This window comes from Trichoplax adhaerens, genomic scaffold (assembly GCF_000150275.1).
Source record: "Trichoplax adhaerens TRIADscaffold_10 genomic scaffold, whole genome shotgun sequence".
Classification (NCBI taxonomy): Eukaryota; Metazoa; Placozoa; class Uniplacotomia; order Trichoplacea; family Trichoplacidae; genus Trichoplax; species Trichoplax adhaerens.
Genome location: NW_002060952.1, coordinates 233,720 through 250,108, shown reverse-complemented (window position 1 = coordinate 250,108; position 16,389 = coordinate 233,720). Strand labels below are relative to the sequence as shown.

At 34.3% G+C, this 16,389-nt stretch overlaps 4 protein-coding genes across 4 annotated transcripts; 3 read left to right on the top strand and 1 right to left on the bottom strand.

Moving 5' to 3' along the window:
• Positions 1-1,011: 1,011 nt before the first annotated feature.
• On the top strand, positions 1,012-1,974 carry TRIADDRAFT_50666 (uncharacterized protein; the record flags this gene model as incomplete). The annotated part of the gene is made up of 1 exon (XM_002115317.1): positions 1,012-1,974. The coding sequence occupies one exon, from the start codon at positions 1,012-1,014 to the stop codon at positions 1,972-1,974; it is 963 nt and encodes a 320-aa protein (XP_002115353.1).
• Positions 1,975-4,776: 2,802 nt separating this feature from the next.
• Positions 4,777-5,697, top strand: TRIADDRAFT_28989 (uncharacterized protein; the record flags this gene model as incomplete). The annotated part of the gene is made up of 1 exon (XM_002115316.1): positions 4,777-5,697. One exon carries the CDS (start codon positions 4,777-4,779, stop codon positions 5,695-5,697), a length of 921 nt encoding a protein of 306 aa, XP_002115352.1.
• Positions 5,698-7,120: 1,423 nt separating this feature from the next.
• TRIADDRAFT_59183 (uncharacterized protein) lies at positions 7,121-8,590 on the top strand (the record flags this gene model as incomplete). Its single annotated transcript, XM_002115315.1, has 4 exons — positions 7,121-7,150; positions 7,889-7,993; positions 8,120-8,275; positions 8,438-8,590. 4 exons carry the CDS (start codon positions 7,121-7,123, stop codon positions 8,588-8,590), a joined length of 444 nt encoding a protein of 147 aa, XP_002115351.1.
• Positions 8,591-9,313: 723 nt separating this feature from the next.
• On the bottom strand, positions 9,314-16,265 carry TRIADDRAFT_59182 (uncharacterized protein; the record flags this gene model as incomplete). Its single annotated transcript, XM_002115186.1, has 19 exons — positions 9,314-9,458; positions 9,719-9,774; positions 9,875-10,284; positions 10,451-10,934; positions 11,012-11,109; positions 11,184-11,332; positions 11,669-11,714; positions 11,884-11,932; positions 12,078-12,191; positions 12,269-12,467; positions 12,542-12,651; positions 12,997-13,215; positions 13,339-13,431; positions 13,781-13,906; positions 14,208-14,266; positions 14,437-14,543; positions 15,005-15,195; positions 15,279-15,457; positions 16,175-16,265. The coding sequence occupies 19 exons, from the start codon at positions 16,263-16,265 to the stop codon at positions 9,314-9,316; spliced, it is 2,925 nt and encodes a 974-aa protein (XP_002115222.1).
• Positions 16,266-16,389: the final 124 nt, after the last annotated feature.

Genomic DNA, 16,389 nt, shown 5'->3' with positions numbered 1-16,389 from the left:
GATTGAAGAAATTGAATTTTGTCCAGCTTGACGGTATCATCATGTAGACGTATAATGCTCGACTAATGTTTTCAAATTGTACATTGAATAGTGCGAAGAGCTTCTAATATTTCGATATGCTCTTTAAATTTCGATGATGTTTGTCTTGTTTATGCATACTGTGGTGGTGGGCTATGCGATGCAACACTGTACACTCACTGAGTATACAGTATGCTACTATATCTAGGTCATTATACGCATACTCGTATCGCGATTAACTATACACATTGACAGGAAGTATTCGTTTGATGTACAGTATGAATGTCAAGTTTTTATAACTGCCAAGTCAAGCAAAACTGATCTATCGTGAATTGTTTGTATTTTAATACTAATACTAATAGCTACGAGTATACTGTACGTGCATCTCAAAGATATAGTACTGAAATGTAAATAAATTATTGTTCTACAATTGATATAACAATCAATGACTAATAGCCTATTATGTATAAATAAATAATATATAATTATTTATCGCTGTTCATTAGCGTGCAAGCTAGCATGGACATCACACTAATTTGTCCACTATTAATTGATTAATATACAGTATATTGTACGTATAATTGGCAAAATTTTGCTGTGTAATTGTGACCTTTAAATACAGTATTGTACTGAGGCACGTGTACAGTTTATGAACTATTCTGTACATTGTTCCTGGTTAGTGAGTGATAGGAGTCTTCTTAATGTACCGTATCGTATACCGTATGCATTAAGTAATTTAATTAATTTAAAGCTCAACTCAGTTGTTTCATAAGAGCATTTCCCCAAGGTTGTTTAATCATTTCTACCTTGTATGCCACCTTGTGGACGCCCGTTGACTTTAACCACTTTCCATTTTTCTCCATTTTGTTTACTACTGCATACTGCATCCGCAGCAAATACTGCTATCATTGAGGATAGAAGTGAAGGACTAGTGATAGTTTGTCCAGTTAACTAAAGTTCAACTACGAAATAACAGATAATATGATCGATTTAATGGATGCGCCTTGGCTGGCTCCAGCTGCCGTGGTAGGCGTTATTGCTTGCATTGGTCTCGTTTGTTTATTGGCAAGACCTTGTGCTGGAGGTGTATGTCGTAGTCGAGCTCGATTGGATAATAAGACTGCTATCATTACAGGAGCAAACACAGGTATTGGCAAGGAAACCGCTGCAGATTTTGCAAGAAGAGGTGGCAGAGTTATTCTCGCATGTCGGAGCAAAGCCAAAGGCGAAATTGCTGCTGAAGAGATCCGTCATGCTACTGGCAATGATAATGTTGTGTTTAAGTGTTTAAATTTGGCATCGTTTCAATCCATTCGAAGTTTTGCTGAAGATATTAACAAAAATGAGAAAAGCCTTGATATTTTGGTTAACAATGCTGGTTTAGTCGTTGAAAGGCAATTAACGGAAGATGGTTTAGAAATGATTATGGGAGTGAATCATTTTGGTCATTTTTTATTAACAAATTTGCTATTGAATAAAATGAAAGAAAGCAAAAATGCTCGTATAGTGGTGGTAGCTTCCTACGGCTATTCATTCGTACGATCGCTTGATTTCGATGATATTCAAAATGAGAAAAATTTTTCAGCCTTTAACGTCTACTGTCAAAGCAAATTAGCTAATGTATATTTTACGCGAGAGCTCGCAAAACGATTGGAAAGTGACGGTATTCTTGTCAATTGCCTGCATCCAGGAGGCGTCATGACTGACATCTGGCGTGATATGAATAAATGCCTCAAAGCTTTTGCATATCCGTTTGCTTTGATGCTTTTCAAGACACCAAAAGAAGGCGCTCAAACTACGATACATCTTGCAGTTTCTGAAGACATAGACGGTCTTAGTGGTCACTATTTTGAAGATTGTCGACCTGTAAAGATGAAACCTCACGCTCTTGATGATGAAGCTGCTAAACGATTATGGGATGTTAGTGAAGAGTTAACTGGCCTATCCGTACATTAATTGAAGCTCTCAAGAAGAGTGAGTATACGGGCTCTATCTATACTCGTCTATGTATATTAATAGCCTTAGCATTGTTGATAAGGCAGTTAAGTCTACCGGTAAAATTCATTTTATTTGGAAAGATTGTAGCCAATGCAATCTCTGCTAAATATGAAAGACAACATAAATCTCTTTCAATAACTACCTATCGATACAGAGTCTTTTTACTATTTACTTGTGCGTTCCATTGCCAGCATCATTAAAATTGCATATTGTACAATGAGTTGGTAGTTTTTTTCGTGAAGTACAATAGTTGATTTGACAAAGTCAGGAATGCATTTTATCCGTTCTCTGATTTCGTCAGCGTAAGCAAATGGCTAACTTGCAGCCCTACCCGTAAATCGTGGTTTTAATGAATTGCTGCTGTAATCTACGGTGGCTCACAATCAGTAGGCTGACTAATACATTGTATGTTGCTATGCTCGTATAAGAAGAAGAATTGCTAGGACAATAGAAATAGCGTAGCGCCATTTCTTGAATGTTTTTATTCATTACTGGTATATTTGTAATTTCTTCTTTTTATTGACAGTTATTAGAATAGTTCTTCTCGCACTGAAAACTTACTCCAGAAATGTATTCGAATACTGAGTTTTGCCGATTGTGTTTATTAGTTTACTTGAAAATATTTCCCATTCTTCAATCACGGTCAGAGGCTGCGTTGCAGGATAGTGTGACAAATTAGCCACTATTCGCTCTTCTTCCGTGCAATGGTGACGTAATGGAAAAAAAAAATCAAAAAAAAATGAACTGAAGATATACTGTCAATCCATAGTTAGTTGTGTACAGTTTGGACCGTTTATAAGAGATGTCGCACAAAATGGTTTACGTATGCTGCAAATGACACCTACATTGATGACATTCATTTTACACGCATTTATACAGTACTACATTGTACAGTAGAGTGTATTGTACTGTACTGTACTGTCAATCCATAGTTGAGTTGTGTACAGTTTGTTCGATCTCTGCAGTTTGGACCGTTTATAACAGATGTCGCACAAAATGGTTTACGTATGCTGCAAATGACACGTAAATCTATGACATCCATTTTACACGCATTTCCACCACATTGTACAGTAGAGTGTACTGTCAATCCATAGTTAGTTGTGTACAGTTTGGTCGATCTCTGCAGTTTGGACCGTTTATAAAAGATNGTCGCACAAAATGGTTTACGTATGCTGCAAATGACACCTACATTGATGACATTCATTTTACACGCATTTATACAGTACTACATTGTACAGTAGAGTGTATTGTACTGTACTGTACTGTCAATCCATAGTTGAGTTGTGTACAGTTTGTTCGATCTCTGCAGTTTGGACCGTTTATAACAGATGTCGCACAAAATGGTTTACGTATGCTGCAAATGACACGTAAATCTATGACATCCATTTTACACGCATTTCCACCACATTGTACAGTAGAGTGTACTGTCAATCCATAGTTAGTTGTGTACAGTTTGGTCGATCTCTGCAGTTTGGACCGTTTATAAAAGATGTCGCACAAAATGGTTTACGTATGCTGCAAATGACACCTACATTGATGACATTCATTTTACACGCATTTCCACCACATTGTACACTACTGGATATGCTGTCAATCCATAGTTAGTTGTGTACAGTTTGGTCGATCTCTGCAGTTTGGACCGTTTATAAAAGATGTCGCACAAAATGGTTTACGTATGGTGCAAATGACACCTACGTTGATGACATCCATTTTACACGCATTTCCACCACATTGTACACTACTGGATATGCTGTCAAGTGTCAATCCATAGTTAGTTGTGTACAGTTTGGTCGATCTCTGCAGTTTGGACCGTTTATAAGAGATGTCGCATAAAATGGTTTACGTATGGTGCAAATGACACGTAAATTTATGACATCCATTTTACACGCATTTCCACTACATTGTACTGTACACTACAGTGTACAGTACACTCGTGTGTACTGTAAAATCTTGGACTTGCAATCTTGACTTGATGTTCAGTACTACAGTGCGTATGCTGAAACATCTCAGATGTGGGACAAATCATTACGTACAGTACAGTACAGCATACTGTTCCATACACCTTTAACTCATGCCATGTACAGTATTTTATCCACGCGCTTCCACTACTGTACTGTACAATGTACTGTACAGTACAGTACTATACCTGTACTGTACAGTGTACAGTCGGGACTACTGTGCACTGTACACTGTACTGGACAATACAATCAGGTCAACAACGGATCATTGTGCTAACAGCCAGTAACAGGACATGGATCTATTGTTTAGCTTGTACAGTGTACAGTGTACAGTGTACAATCATGGACTTGTAGAAATACGATACTGTACTGTACTGGTGACGCAGGACGTTGATTGCCTGTACTGTACGTACACATTGACCCTTGACCTTTAGGCAATCTGCTAGATGCCAACTTCAATTCAATCGTCGATAGAGTAGGACATCCGTAGGCCGTCTGCCATACCAAATTCTATATAAAAAAGCAGCAATCAAGTAGGTAGGTAGACGCTAGTCAGTGTTGCAAAATAGCCAAGCATAACCGGTGCCGGCGTCGAGGAAAAACAGTAGCCGCAAAACGAGAATCGAGTATCAAGTCAAAGCTGACTTTCCAATTGATTTAGTGAATACTTTTCCATCAAGTGGACGAGGCAATTGCTGTACTTGGATACATTGGTTAGAAGAAAGACAACAGTTGGAAAGAGATGATTGAATTATTAAGTGAAGTACCTTGGCTTGCTGGTGCTGCTGTCATCGTTGTTAGTATGGGTCTACTCTACGCCGTCATTGGGGTACTTTGGGCTCGAAGTTGTCGCAGTAAAGTCCGATTAGACAACAAGGTCACCATCATTACAGGAGGAAACACTGGTATTGGCAAGGAAACTGCGATCGATTTCGCTAAAAGAGGGGCTAGAGTTATTCTCGCATGTAGGAACGAAACAAAAGGTGAAAGTGCCGCTCAAGACATTCGTCAAGCCACTGGCAATGACAACGTTGTGTTCAAACATTTAGATTTGGCATCGTTTAAGTCTATTCGAAGTTTTGCTGAAGATATTAATAAAAATGAGAAAAGTCTGGATATTTTAGTTAATAATGCCGGTGTAGCATGTGAAAGGCAATTAACCGAAGATGGTTTAGAAATGATTATGGGTGTCAATCATTTCGGTCATTTTTTGTTAACCAATCTAGTATTGGATAAAATTAAAGAAAGTAAAAATAGTCGTATTGTAGTCGTGGCGTCTTGGGGCCACTCACTCATACGATCCATTAATTTTGATGATATTCAAAATGAGAAAGATTTTAATTACCTCAACGTCTACTGTCAAAGCAAGTTGGCTAATGTCTATTTCACTCGAGAGCTTGCCAAAAGACTCGAAGGACATGGTATCCTTGTCAATACATTACATCCAGGGTCGGTGAGAACTGAAATTTTTAGACATATGAATCCATGCACCAAGCTAGTTGGATATCCAGTGGCCTTGATGTTTTTTAAATCAGCCAAACAAGGCGCTCAAACAACCATTCAACTTGCTGTTTCTGAGGAAATTAATGGCATGACTGGCCTATATTTTGAAAATTGTAGACCGGTACAGATGAAGCCTCATGCTCTTGATGACGAAGCAGCCAAAAGATTATGGAAATTAAGTGAAGAAATGACTGGTTTAGCACCACCACAATCACTGTAAAAAGAGCAAAGATCAATTTACGATCCACAATCAATGAACATTTAATTGGCATCATTCATTGATTACTTTTAGTAATCTGTGATTTATAAGGGTAATAAAATCTTTATCTTTTTTTATGCGTGTGCTACCATACTTATCACATAGTACAGTATACTAGTGCGATACTATGTGCACGTGCAAATCAACTTAATCAATAATTCGAAAGTTTCAATAGTACAAATAAAGTTGATTTGATTTCAAATGGCATAAACATGGTCAACGAATACGATTCGGTATCAATTTTGCTCTCTAATAATAATTGCTGTAGTATAGAATATACGTATAGAAAGTAATATAGGAGAAGTTGTTACCAGTATGCTGCTGACAGTATTTGTTATTAACTGCAAATCATAGTGGTCGATAATATATATGATATTTTATCCTCATGCATATCATGTTCGTGTAAACTTTCGGTATTACTATTTACTATTTAAATGATAACTAGAAAGTAATAAAAATGTTAAATTCTCATTAGTGTTTACCGCTATAGCCCTTGATTCTATGTTGTTTGTGTTTTGATTTACGTTTTGATGTTTTTTTGAAATATTACATTTTTGGTGAAGAAAATAAATTACAAGTATAACCATAACATATATATTACGTCTATCGATAGATATATATATAGTATTTGTTGGCGTTTATAAGTCAGCAAGTTCTAGCCGGCAGTCGGTCGCTTTTCAGATGCCCATTTCCTCGATGTTCCACACACTCATACTGGAACATACTGTACAGTATAGTACTGTACAGTCACATAGAAAACATACAGTACTATGTACTGTATAGTACGGATACGATACTTATGCATAGTCATGGATGATAGTAGACCTCTCTCTAGAGGGTCTCTAGTGTACACCTCCAGAACTACGTACTGTATGGGACAGTATCGCACAAAGCATATTTGATACGGACGTCGGACTATGGACAACACTGAACTACATTACATCAATCGGTTTTACGGTTGTAATGGTAACGGTTTAAATAAGTGCCATCAATTTAAACAGACAGTATATTAAATTTAACTAGTAAAAATAATATTGCGCTCACAGTCAGGATAGAGCACAAGCAGTACTTCTATCGAGAGTGGAACTGTATGACGATATACTCTACTGTCATTCCTTTACGTATACGTATTGTAGTCGATTTGATCAATATAAGTCACCTACTAATATCTGTCAAATTTAGTCGTCCAGCTTTATGTATAAGAATTTCTAGTTAGTTTTTCTACTTATTTTAGTAATCATATTATATCGTATTGATCGTCACTATACGTACATATATTTATAATCAAGTATACCTGTATAGTGTCATAATTAAACTTAGACTCGGTAAGTATAACTACAGTACTTGTTTACAAATTTCAAATTCCAATGTCGAAAATAAAAGCATGAGTAATCAAGGAGATATCGTAACGCTGGTAAGTATTATAAATAAGGAGAAAATTATTTATTAAAGAACTTTACGGCATCTTTTATTATTATTAAATCAGATAAATGTAATAACAGTGCAGAATAAAACGAATGAGAATCTAGGATAGCAATTTAGAAGGCTTGTAACTAAAAACGTCATACCCGTATACTGTACTGCATCCATCCATATACGTCTACGTTTAACTAACTACATTTTCATCTACTACAGTGTATGGATTTCAGTAATAACTACCTTATACATACTCATATATTTATGTTATATAGCCATTAAGATCTCGAAGTATAAAAGTATGTATGCTTGCGTCAATAGCATGCATACGTAGATGCCATCCGATAGTAATTATATTGCAATATATTCAAACGTATGTTATTGATACGGATTATAGCACTACAGAATCGATAGCTGAAATCAATTCTCTGATTAATACTATATACGAAGACTTTAGCTAACAACGACAATTTTGCAAATATAGAGCATGTGTCAAGGCTTAATGTAGTCATCATGTACTCTTAATCATAGGATATGAATAAAGTCTTGCGATAGCGTTAGAATTCTTCATTATTTTTGCGCTCATAAACGTGCAATATTTTAAACTTTTCCTTTTCAGGCTCTATATACGCATATAAGAGTAGAAATAGTAGCGATTTAAGATTAATTGGAAATATTTACTGCTATAGCAATTGATATGGATTGATTAAATAGATCAATTGTCATTTTATTACAGTCACCAGCGATAGAGCAATTTCCTACAGCTGTTATTGTTGCCATTGCCGTCGGTGGATGGGTCTTCCTAGTAATTATAGCTTTAATCGTGAGAAAAATTGTGCAAGTACGCCATTTGTAAAATCTTATTTACCTCAGTATCTATTGCTTGTATCATTTGTAACTTGTGGTACTCGTAGATATGAATGCAACTAGATTATATTCTAGATTAACTGTTTCAATTATTTCATAGGATAAAGGATATTGTAATAAATTTTGTGACTCATTCCAATGTTGTACTGGTTGTCGTGCATCTGCCGCGTCTTGTTTTATGAGTTTTGCCCAAACTTGTGATTTTAAACTTCCTAGCAAACAAGGTGTTGCTGATTTATTTTGCCCGAATCCAGAAGTATGTAAATTTAAATTAAAATTATCGCTTTCAGGCTGATAGAAAACAATAAATGCTTCTTATTATAGCAGTTGCTTTTTTAGTACAGTAATCAAATGTTAAAATTTATCTTAAATTAGTCTTGCGGAACTCCTCAAAATCCTTGTCAGGGATGTTGCCAAGGATGCTGCAATGGCTGTTGTGATGGCTGTTGCGATGGCTGTTGCGATGGGTGCAGCGATGGATGCTGTACAGGCTGCAGCGATACCAACTGCTGTCAATGCACATGTCAAGTACCGAGCTGTGATGTTATCAATTGCTTCTGCTGTGAAATAACTATTAAATAACTATGAAGTAAACTAGATACAATTGGCTAACTCACTTTTTATATAAACTTCGACTATATTGAAAGAAAATTGCTAAAAAAACTCAAGTGAACAGTAACTGAAGATTTAAGAAAACAAGTTTACCAGATCAAGTAATGCATGTGGAGTACAAGATTATTATCAATTTTTTCTTTTCTTATTGTAAATTACCAATACTATTATTATTCGATTTAGCATCAGCACTATCTGTCGCTTTAATGTATTAATTATAAATGCAGTTATTTCGGTCTGATATGTAAATAGGTAACGGAGAGTTCACTGCATTTTGCAAAGTACAAACTTTATACATACTCGTATACAAGATTTAGTAATGATTTGTTATATAATTTTAATCATGTTTATTACAATAATTAAAGATTGGATAATACTGTAAGTTATATTACAATTCGTAAACCATGCCCTTTATAGGTTTTAATATTAAAATTCAATAAAACTATCTATTTGAATTGCGATCAACATATGATAATGGCGCTACGATTTTGTTAGCTCCTCAACAGCAACCATGCGGTACGATATAATAAACAAAGATATGCAAATACATTAAGCTTGATGACTTTCTATAGTAAAAATTTATGTACAATCAAATTAATCAGTAGTTAACAGATAATTTGGATAAATTATCGATATAACTTTTCGGCTTATTTAATCCACAAATCGTCTGACAAGAAAGAGTTTATCTAGAATTCCCTCCATTATCATTGCGTATGGATAAACCGACTTCATTAGCAACCTTCAATAGCTGCAACTGAGCTTCAAGGTCTTCATGGTTTGATTGTAGATTATCGCATGCTTCGCTCAATGTGAACCACTTATTTTCTCTATTTGTATTGGATTATCATATAAGTACATAGCAATATCTTTTATTAAATAGTTATAGTCTTAACTACGAACAAAAATTGTTATAAAAGTATATGATACAATGGCAATAATACACTAAATTTATATTATCAATAAAAAGAGGGGTGTTGAAACGTATGTAGAACTGTCGAATAGTATAAATAATTCGTTTTATGGTAATACTGAAGACAAGGTTATTCTATACAATAGAATTAATAATTCCAGAAATAGAGTTTCCTACCTTTCATTATAATAAGAATTTGATTTCTGTGCAGTAGTTTTAGAGTAGTTTAAAACCTGAGGATTGGAAATTAATGATTTACGATTTCTATAATTAGTTAACTACTGTAAGTATGTTCATCGAGTTAAAGTTTGTAAAACTAAAGGTCCATACTACCTCACTTTCTTTTAAATCAGGACTATTGCATTCGCAATCAAAGAATTCGCTGGAGGAAGATTTATCGTTGCCACTGGAATTGCTGTCAACTGATAATGTGGAGGAATTTACAGACACCTTCGTATTATGAGATCGGTTCATGGGTATTTCCTGTTCATTGTTAAGCAAAGTCTTTGGAATCAAGCTCGTTTTTCTTGTAACATCCTCAAAATTGGACGGAGAGCTGAGTTTCTCATTAAAATTACTTCCAGTTGCTGCCTCTTTCCGACAATCTTTTTGACTTTTGTTACAAGGACTTACGCTGTCATCTTCATTACCACAGTTAGTTTCTAGTAATGCTATACTTTCTTCTGATTCCGATTCAACTGGGTTATGCATGTGCATTTCTTTATACTCTGCAAATATGAAACCTTTAGTATATGTCAAAAACTCGAAATATACAACAAAAATGACAGTGATAGTCACAGTAATCACTAACTGCCCAATATGATTATCAAAATTTATAATTTATCTCTAAATCTATTCATAAAAAACTTAGCAGAGACCACATTAATTTTAAAGTAATAAGTTTCTTACCATTTTCAACAACATTATCATCACTGTTTTGTTTTATGTTCTTATTATCAGTTAACGAAATTTCCGATAACGTTTTTGTTATAGCTTCGGAATAGTCTTCCTCTATCGTTTCATGCACATTAGTTGATGCTACATCTTGTAAATCAAGCTTTTTAGATTTATATTGTGTCTCGGAAGAAATAACTTTATTAATCGTTATATTCTTTTTTTCTAATATTCTTGAAACTGACGGGATATGTTGAATGGTGTTATTTTTTTTATCCGACTTGGACGGAACAAATAATTCAGAATCTGGAAGGCAAAACTTAACAGATTCCATTTGCTTGCTAGCTTTAGCAGTACGAGATTTCTGTTGAGATTTTTTTTCACTCTGACCAAATTTCGGTACAATAGATGGAAAGGAAGTGATGCCTAAAGCAGTCACTAGACCAGTATTTTTGACCATGTCTGATTCTGCCGTAATAGCTCTTTGAGCATTCTGGATCTACGGATATACAAGGTAAATGGACTATATTCAAAAAATGAGAAATTTCAAATCCAGCCTTAAATGATATTAATTACCCTGGCTTTAATATATTCTTGACTACTTTCATCAACCATAGACCGAGTTTTTTCTTCCTTGCTAAACATTAGGTCATGATCACTTATTCCAAAGATGCCTGCATAAATGATAGTTGTTAATAATGAATCGTGATAGTGTTTCAGATAGAGTACGCTCCGTATGAGATCATACCTAAAGTTTTTAGAAATTTTATGTGGGCTTCTAAATCAGGATCTGTTTTTCTCTCTGATGCATGCATCTTTTCTAACTGTACTTGAGTATTTGATACATGAGGAGAATCTAGTGCAAACATGTCATACAGTTCTTGCTTGCTAAAGTATCTATAATTATAATAATATTATAAATATAAATTCTTTGTTAATATTTTACACCTAACTAGACCTAAGAATTTATGTATTTAATACCTAAAAGGATCTTTAGTACTACCAGTAGTCTGATTTATGATTGAATATTTAAAGATTTGACGTCTATATATTTTCTCTTCCACAGTCCCACAAGTGATTAAGCGATATATTATTACATTATGGGATTGTCCGATTCGATACACTCTAAATTAATTAAATACTTTGAAGTTGATATAACGTTGCTTCTAAAGTTATATAATTTCATTAACTTAATTAAATATTGCAAATAATGCAGCCTAAATCCTAGAGTACCTATCTACGGCTTGGGCGTCAGTCGCTGGGTTCCAGCTTGGATCGACTGAAAAAAAATTGAAATGATTCTATCATCAAGTTACAATTGGTATCCAAAATTTTAAGCATAAGCTACTTGTATGCTAACTATTACAATACCGTAATAAAATTTAAAACTAAAACATTTTTTAACTAAAATTAATGAAATAATACATCTACAGCATACACATACGTACAGATTATCACACGGTCTGCTGCAGTTAGATTTAGACCTACGCCTCCCACCTGTAACATGTATTTATAAAATAAGCTATAACTTAATCGATTTTCTTGTGGCCAACGATGCATTTAGAAATTAATTTCTGAAAAATCTTCTAAGAGAATATTATAAATACAGTATACTAATCATTCTACAGAATGATGCCTCAACCTGAGTCGTTAGTAAAAAGCATAGGTAAGAAGAATTAGTTTGAAATTCTTGCACTAGTTCCATTCTTCTACCAGGTTTAGTAACTGTACCGTCAATTCTTAACATCTTATAACCCTAAGAAATGGATTGGTTTTTATTACTTCATTAAAGAATAAGAAGTCAAAGAAGATATAATCAGGGCAGCAACTCACTCTCTCTGTTACAACTTTTTGAATAATATTCAGCATCTTACGCGACTGGCTAAAGATTAAACACCGATGACCATTTATTTCAAAATTTTCTAATAAATCTGCTAAAAGCTGTAATTTTCCTGCTTCCTCCAAAAGTACTCTAATAGCGGGAAGGCTTCTAGCAAAATCTTTGTACTCTACCACTTCATCGTCATCATCCCTATTCGAGATCAAAATTAGATCGATAGTGTAATACGCAATTAATCCAGTGGAGGCTGGTAAAGATCTACGTACTCTTCAAGCCCTAGTTCCGAACAGGCATGAGACGATAGCAAACGTGGATGGTCACAAATCTTTTTTAAGACTGTTAATTCGGTTAATGGAGAATGCGAAGACATTAAAACCTTCAATTAAGGAGAAAAAGATTGACTTAAAAGAGCGGTTAACATGAAAAGGCTGTATTTGCAAAAATAGTGCGAAATACAGAAATTATCTAATGAAATTTCGCACAAACTACATTGCCTTAGGTACAATGTAACACTGGCAAAAATTAGGTTACGCCTAAGCTGTTACGTTTTTTACGCGGTCCAACGTCAAAAAGTCTTTATAAATCTTTATTTGTGTTTTACTTAACGGTAACCAAATCACGAAATCATTTTTCCTCATTAAAGTAGGAGGCTCTCTTGAGCTGGAATGAATTAAGGAATGACTACGGTGATCAATTATTGTCATAAAATTCCATTGCATACATATAAGCAATCGAATATAAGAAATGTATACCAAATAGTCTGGCTAGGATTAGAACACGAGTCCTGGAATGCATGGTCTGGTTTCGTAGGCTGTTTTTCTCTTGCTTTCATGATTGCTTTCGTCCGGCGAAGTATATAGGGCTTAATCAATTTCTGCAAACTTTCAGACATACTGTTACCTAAATGGCGCTCATCGTCAGTTGCATCTTTCTCACGACCCTGTAATATGCAAAAATAATATTTATACTGTACATACTCTTTATTAAGTTATTGGTCTAGAGTTTGATTAGAGGTGCTACCACGACATCCGTGAAGAGGTTCTATAATAATATCATTACTTACGCGAACGATGGGAGCTTCATACTGCATTTGAAAAGTTTTAAGGCTGCCTAATAATTTGCCTTGACAAACGTAATCTAGTAGCGACCACAATTCCTACGCGAAAAAAGTTGAGTCCAGATAGTGAATTGCAGTAAAAGTGCGAACAACTACCGCATACCAAGTTTAATTTACCATCACAGCCTGATACTCATATACTGTTCTGCAATATTATATGTATGCATATATGCAGTAATAATACTATTTTTTAATTACACTGAAAGAAATCATAGAGTTCATGTAGTTATTTAACTACAACTATTTACTACACTAAATGTACGCACAAGGTAGAAATTTTACGTTACGATTGAAAACTTTATTAGTAACTTTCGGAGTACTATACAATTTAAAATTAAAAATAATGCAATGAAACAATGAATTAAAAATCAATAGTATTCTAGGCTACCTTCAAATTATTTTGAATGGGAGTTCCTGTAAGAACGATCCTACGCCTCGATCGAATCTCACGAAGCATTTTACTAGTTTTAGTAGAATTTTTTATTTTATGTCCTTCATCCAATAGAATAACATCCTGTAATTTTAATTAAATGACATTATTATGTGACATTACATTTATGGTTAGTCCTCATAAGCTGTAGTAATATAATCTAAATGATCCAGAAAAATTTTTCCAGCTGTTATTTTAGATATGTCCTGAATAAATGAGATATGTTACAATTGAATTTTAAAGAATTTACGACAGAAACAGTAATTACAGCATAATGATAATACAACAACATTATATGGTTGTGTTTCAGTAATAAACTAAATTGAATTAACATTCCTATATTAGTTCTCAATTAATAAATAAATTACGTAGATGTAACAATTACCCAAACGAAAACATGCCCATATTTGTCCTTGCTGAGCGAATTAGATGCGGCAATCAAACCTAATAGACAGATTTTAATAGCACGCATTACATATATATTTGTATTCAAAATCGCATGAATAAAATTTGTAACTTTAATAGATTTACTTTATCTATAGAAAGTAGATTCTTTATTTAGGCATTAAACTAGATTATTTTTACATCTAGCTGAAATATAATGAAAATTTTACCGTATGTAGTTAGCAATATACCACCCCTGTTTTGAATGTTATTTTTGGTGATATCGCGAGCTTGCTTATTAGAACCATGAAATTTACCAACCCTAATCTGTGGATTCCTATATAATTGAGAATTAAAACTTGTAAATTTATAGCTACTCTCAATTCAAAATAACAATAATCTTTAAAAACATATTTAAAGAGTGAAAATTATAAGCTAACATTGGGTATTGAATGTTTAAAATGTCATAATTTTAAAGTTATTATGCTACCAACCATTTTTTAAATTCAGCTTCCCAGTTTTCCATTAATGATAATGGAACAACAATAATAATAGCTGCCCTTTTCTTTTCATTTGATAATGCTGTTATAAAAGTAATAGATTGGAGAGTCTTTCCAAGACTGCTCGTAACGAATGAAAAACAGTCATCACTCAGATTTATATTACGCTACATAAAGTTGCTAAAAATGTCCACCTCAGCAATAAAGATGCACTTTACATTATTGGATTGAAACGTAAACAAAGATAATTTAAAATATATCATTATAGAAGAGTTGTAGTTTGTAGATCGTTTCTTACCCCATATCATCAGCTAAGATACCGCCGTCTTTATCTTTGTAAATCCTCCATAGCCAAGCAACTCCATCGCGCTGGTAATCATATAAATGGTTATACAATTCTCTTTCTAGAATACAGCCGTTACCAATATCAATGGATGTTGCTACTTCATCCGCATCATTACTTTCGTTGTCATCTTCTGCAATTGCTTCCTAATGTGCAATCAATATTTCTTAGCTGATACAGTCAAGCTAAAAATTTTGCTGCATTCCATGATCAGTTGTGTATATCGTACCTTCAATCTCTGTATTCTCCTGTACAATTTATCAGAACTTTGGATTGAATTCGCTTTCTCGAACAATTTTAATGCTGTCTTATAATCATATTCTTTAATTAATTCTTTGCCTTTGGAAATGAGTTTATTGAATTTAGCCTGTAACACTTTGTCGATTGGCTGATTTTCCTTATTATTTCCTATTTCAAGAAAAGACACAATGCATGCATGCACCTTATAGAAATCATCATTTGCAAAGGCTAACGAATTACCTACTGCAAGATAATAATATCTTTAAAATTGTTAGGGTATCATTTGGGAGGTAAAATTTGCTTTAATGAAAGTATGCCCAAACAGGAGATGACTTTTGAATCGAATTTAGGTTTGCTTAGTTTCGTTTAGAGACTAGAAAGATGTGCAGTTGCTGTGGAAACCTGCCACCTGACACAAGGGAGAGCGTCAGCATTCGAGTCATACAGTCGGTTCATGCAGAGGAGGACAATCCCATACTACCTGGCAACCCCCAACCGACAGATTTATAAACTACAGGGATTCGACTTAGCTAAATTTATGGTAGCTAACTTGGCTGTAATTTGATCAGTATTATTATCGCTATTAACTTTGGATAATGTGTGTCTACGTCTGAAGTCTTTCACTCAATTAATAGCCAAGTTACGCTTGAAGATTATAAGCTACCACTGCAAATCGTTTGATTTGGCTTGGCTCAATGAACGAATTTTGTGTCTTCCAATGGTGTCGTTGAGAGACCCTGGAGAATTTCTCTACTGTCTCTAGTATCGTTGATTGAAATACTGCTTCAAGCAGCAGCGATTTCAACTTCTTAATGGTCAGCATTGAAATCGGTGATTTAAAACCGATAACCGATCGATTCATAAACTGTAGTGATTAGCACTGACCTAAATTCAAGGCGGATAGCTTGGCTGCAACTTGATCCGTATTATTATCGTTATTGATTCTGGGTAATTCGTCGACGTCTGAAGCTTCCATGACAGTAATAATTTCTTTCTCAACTGAATTAATAGTCGTTTTATTCTTGAGGATTCCAACTACAAATTCTTTAACTTAGCTTGGCCAAATAAATGTGAATTTTCTTCCTTGGATTGCTGTCGTT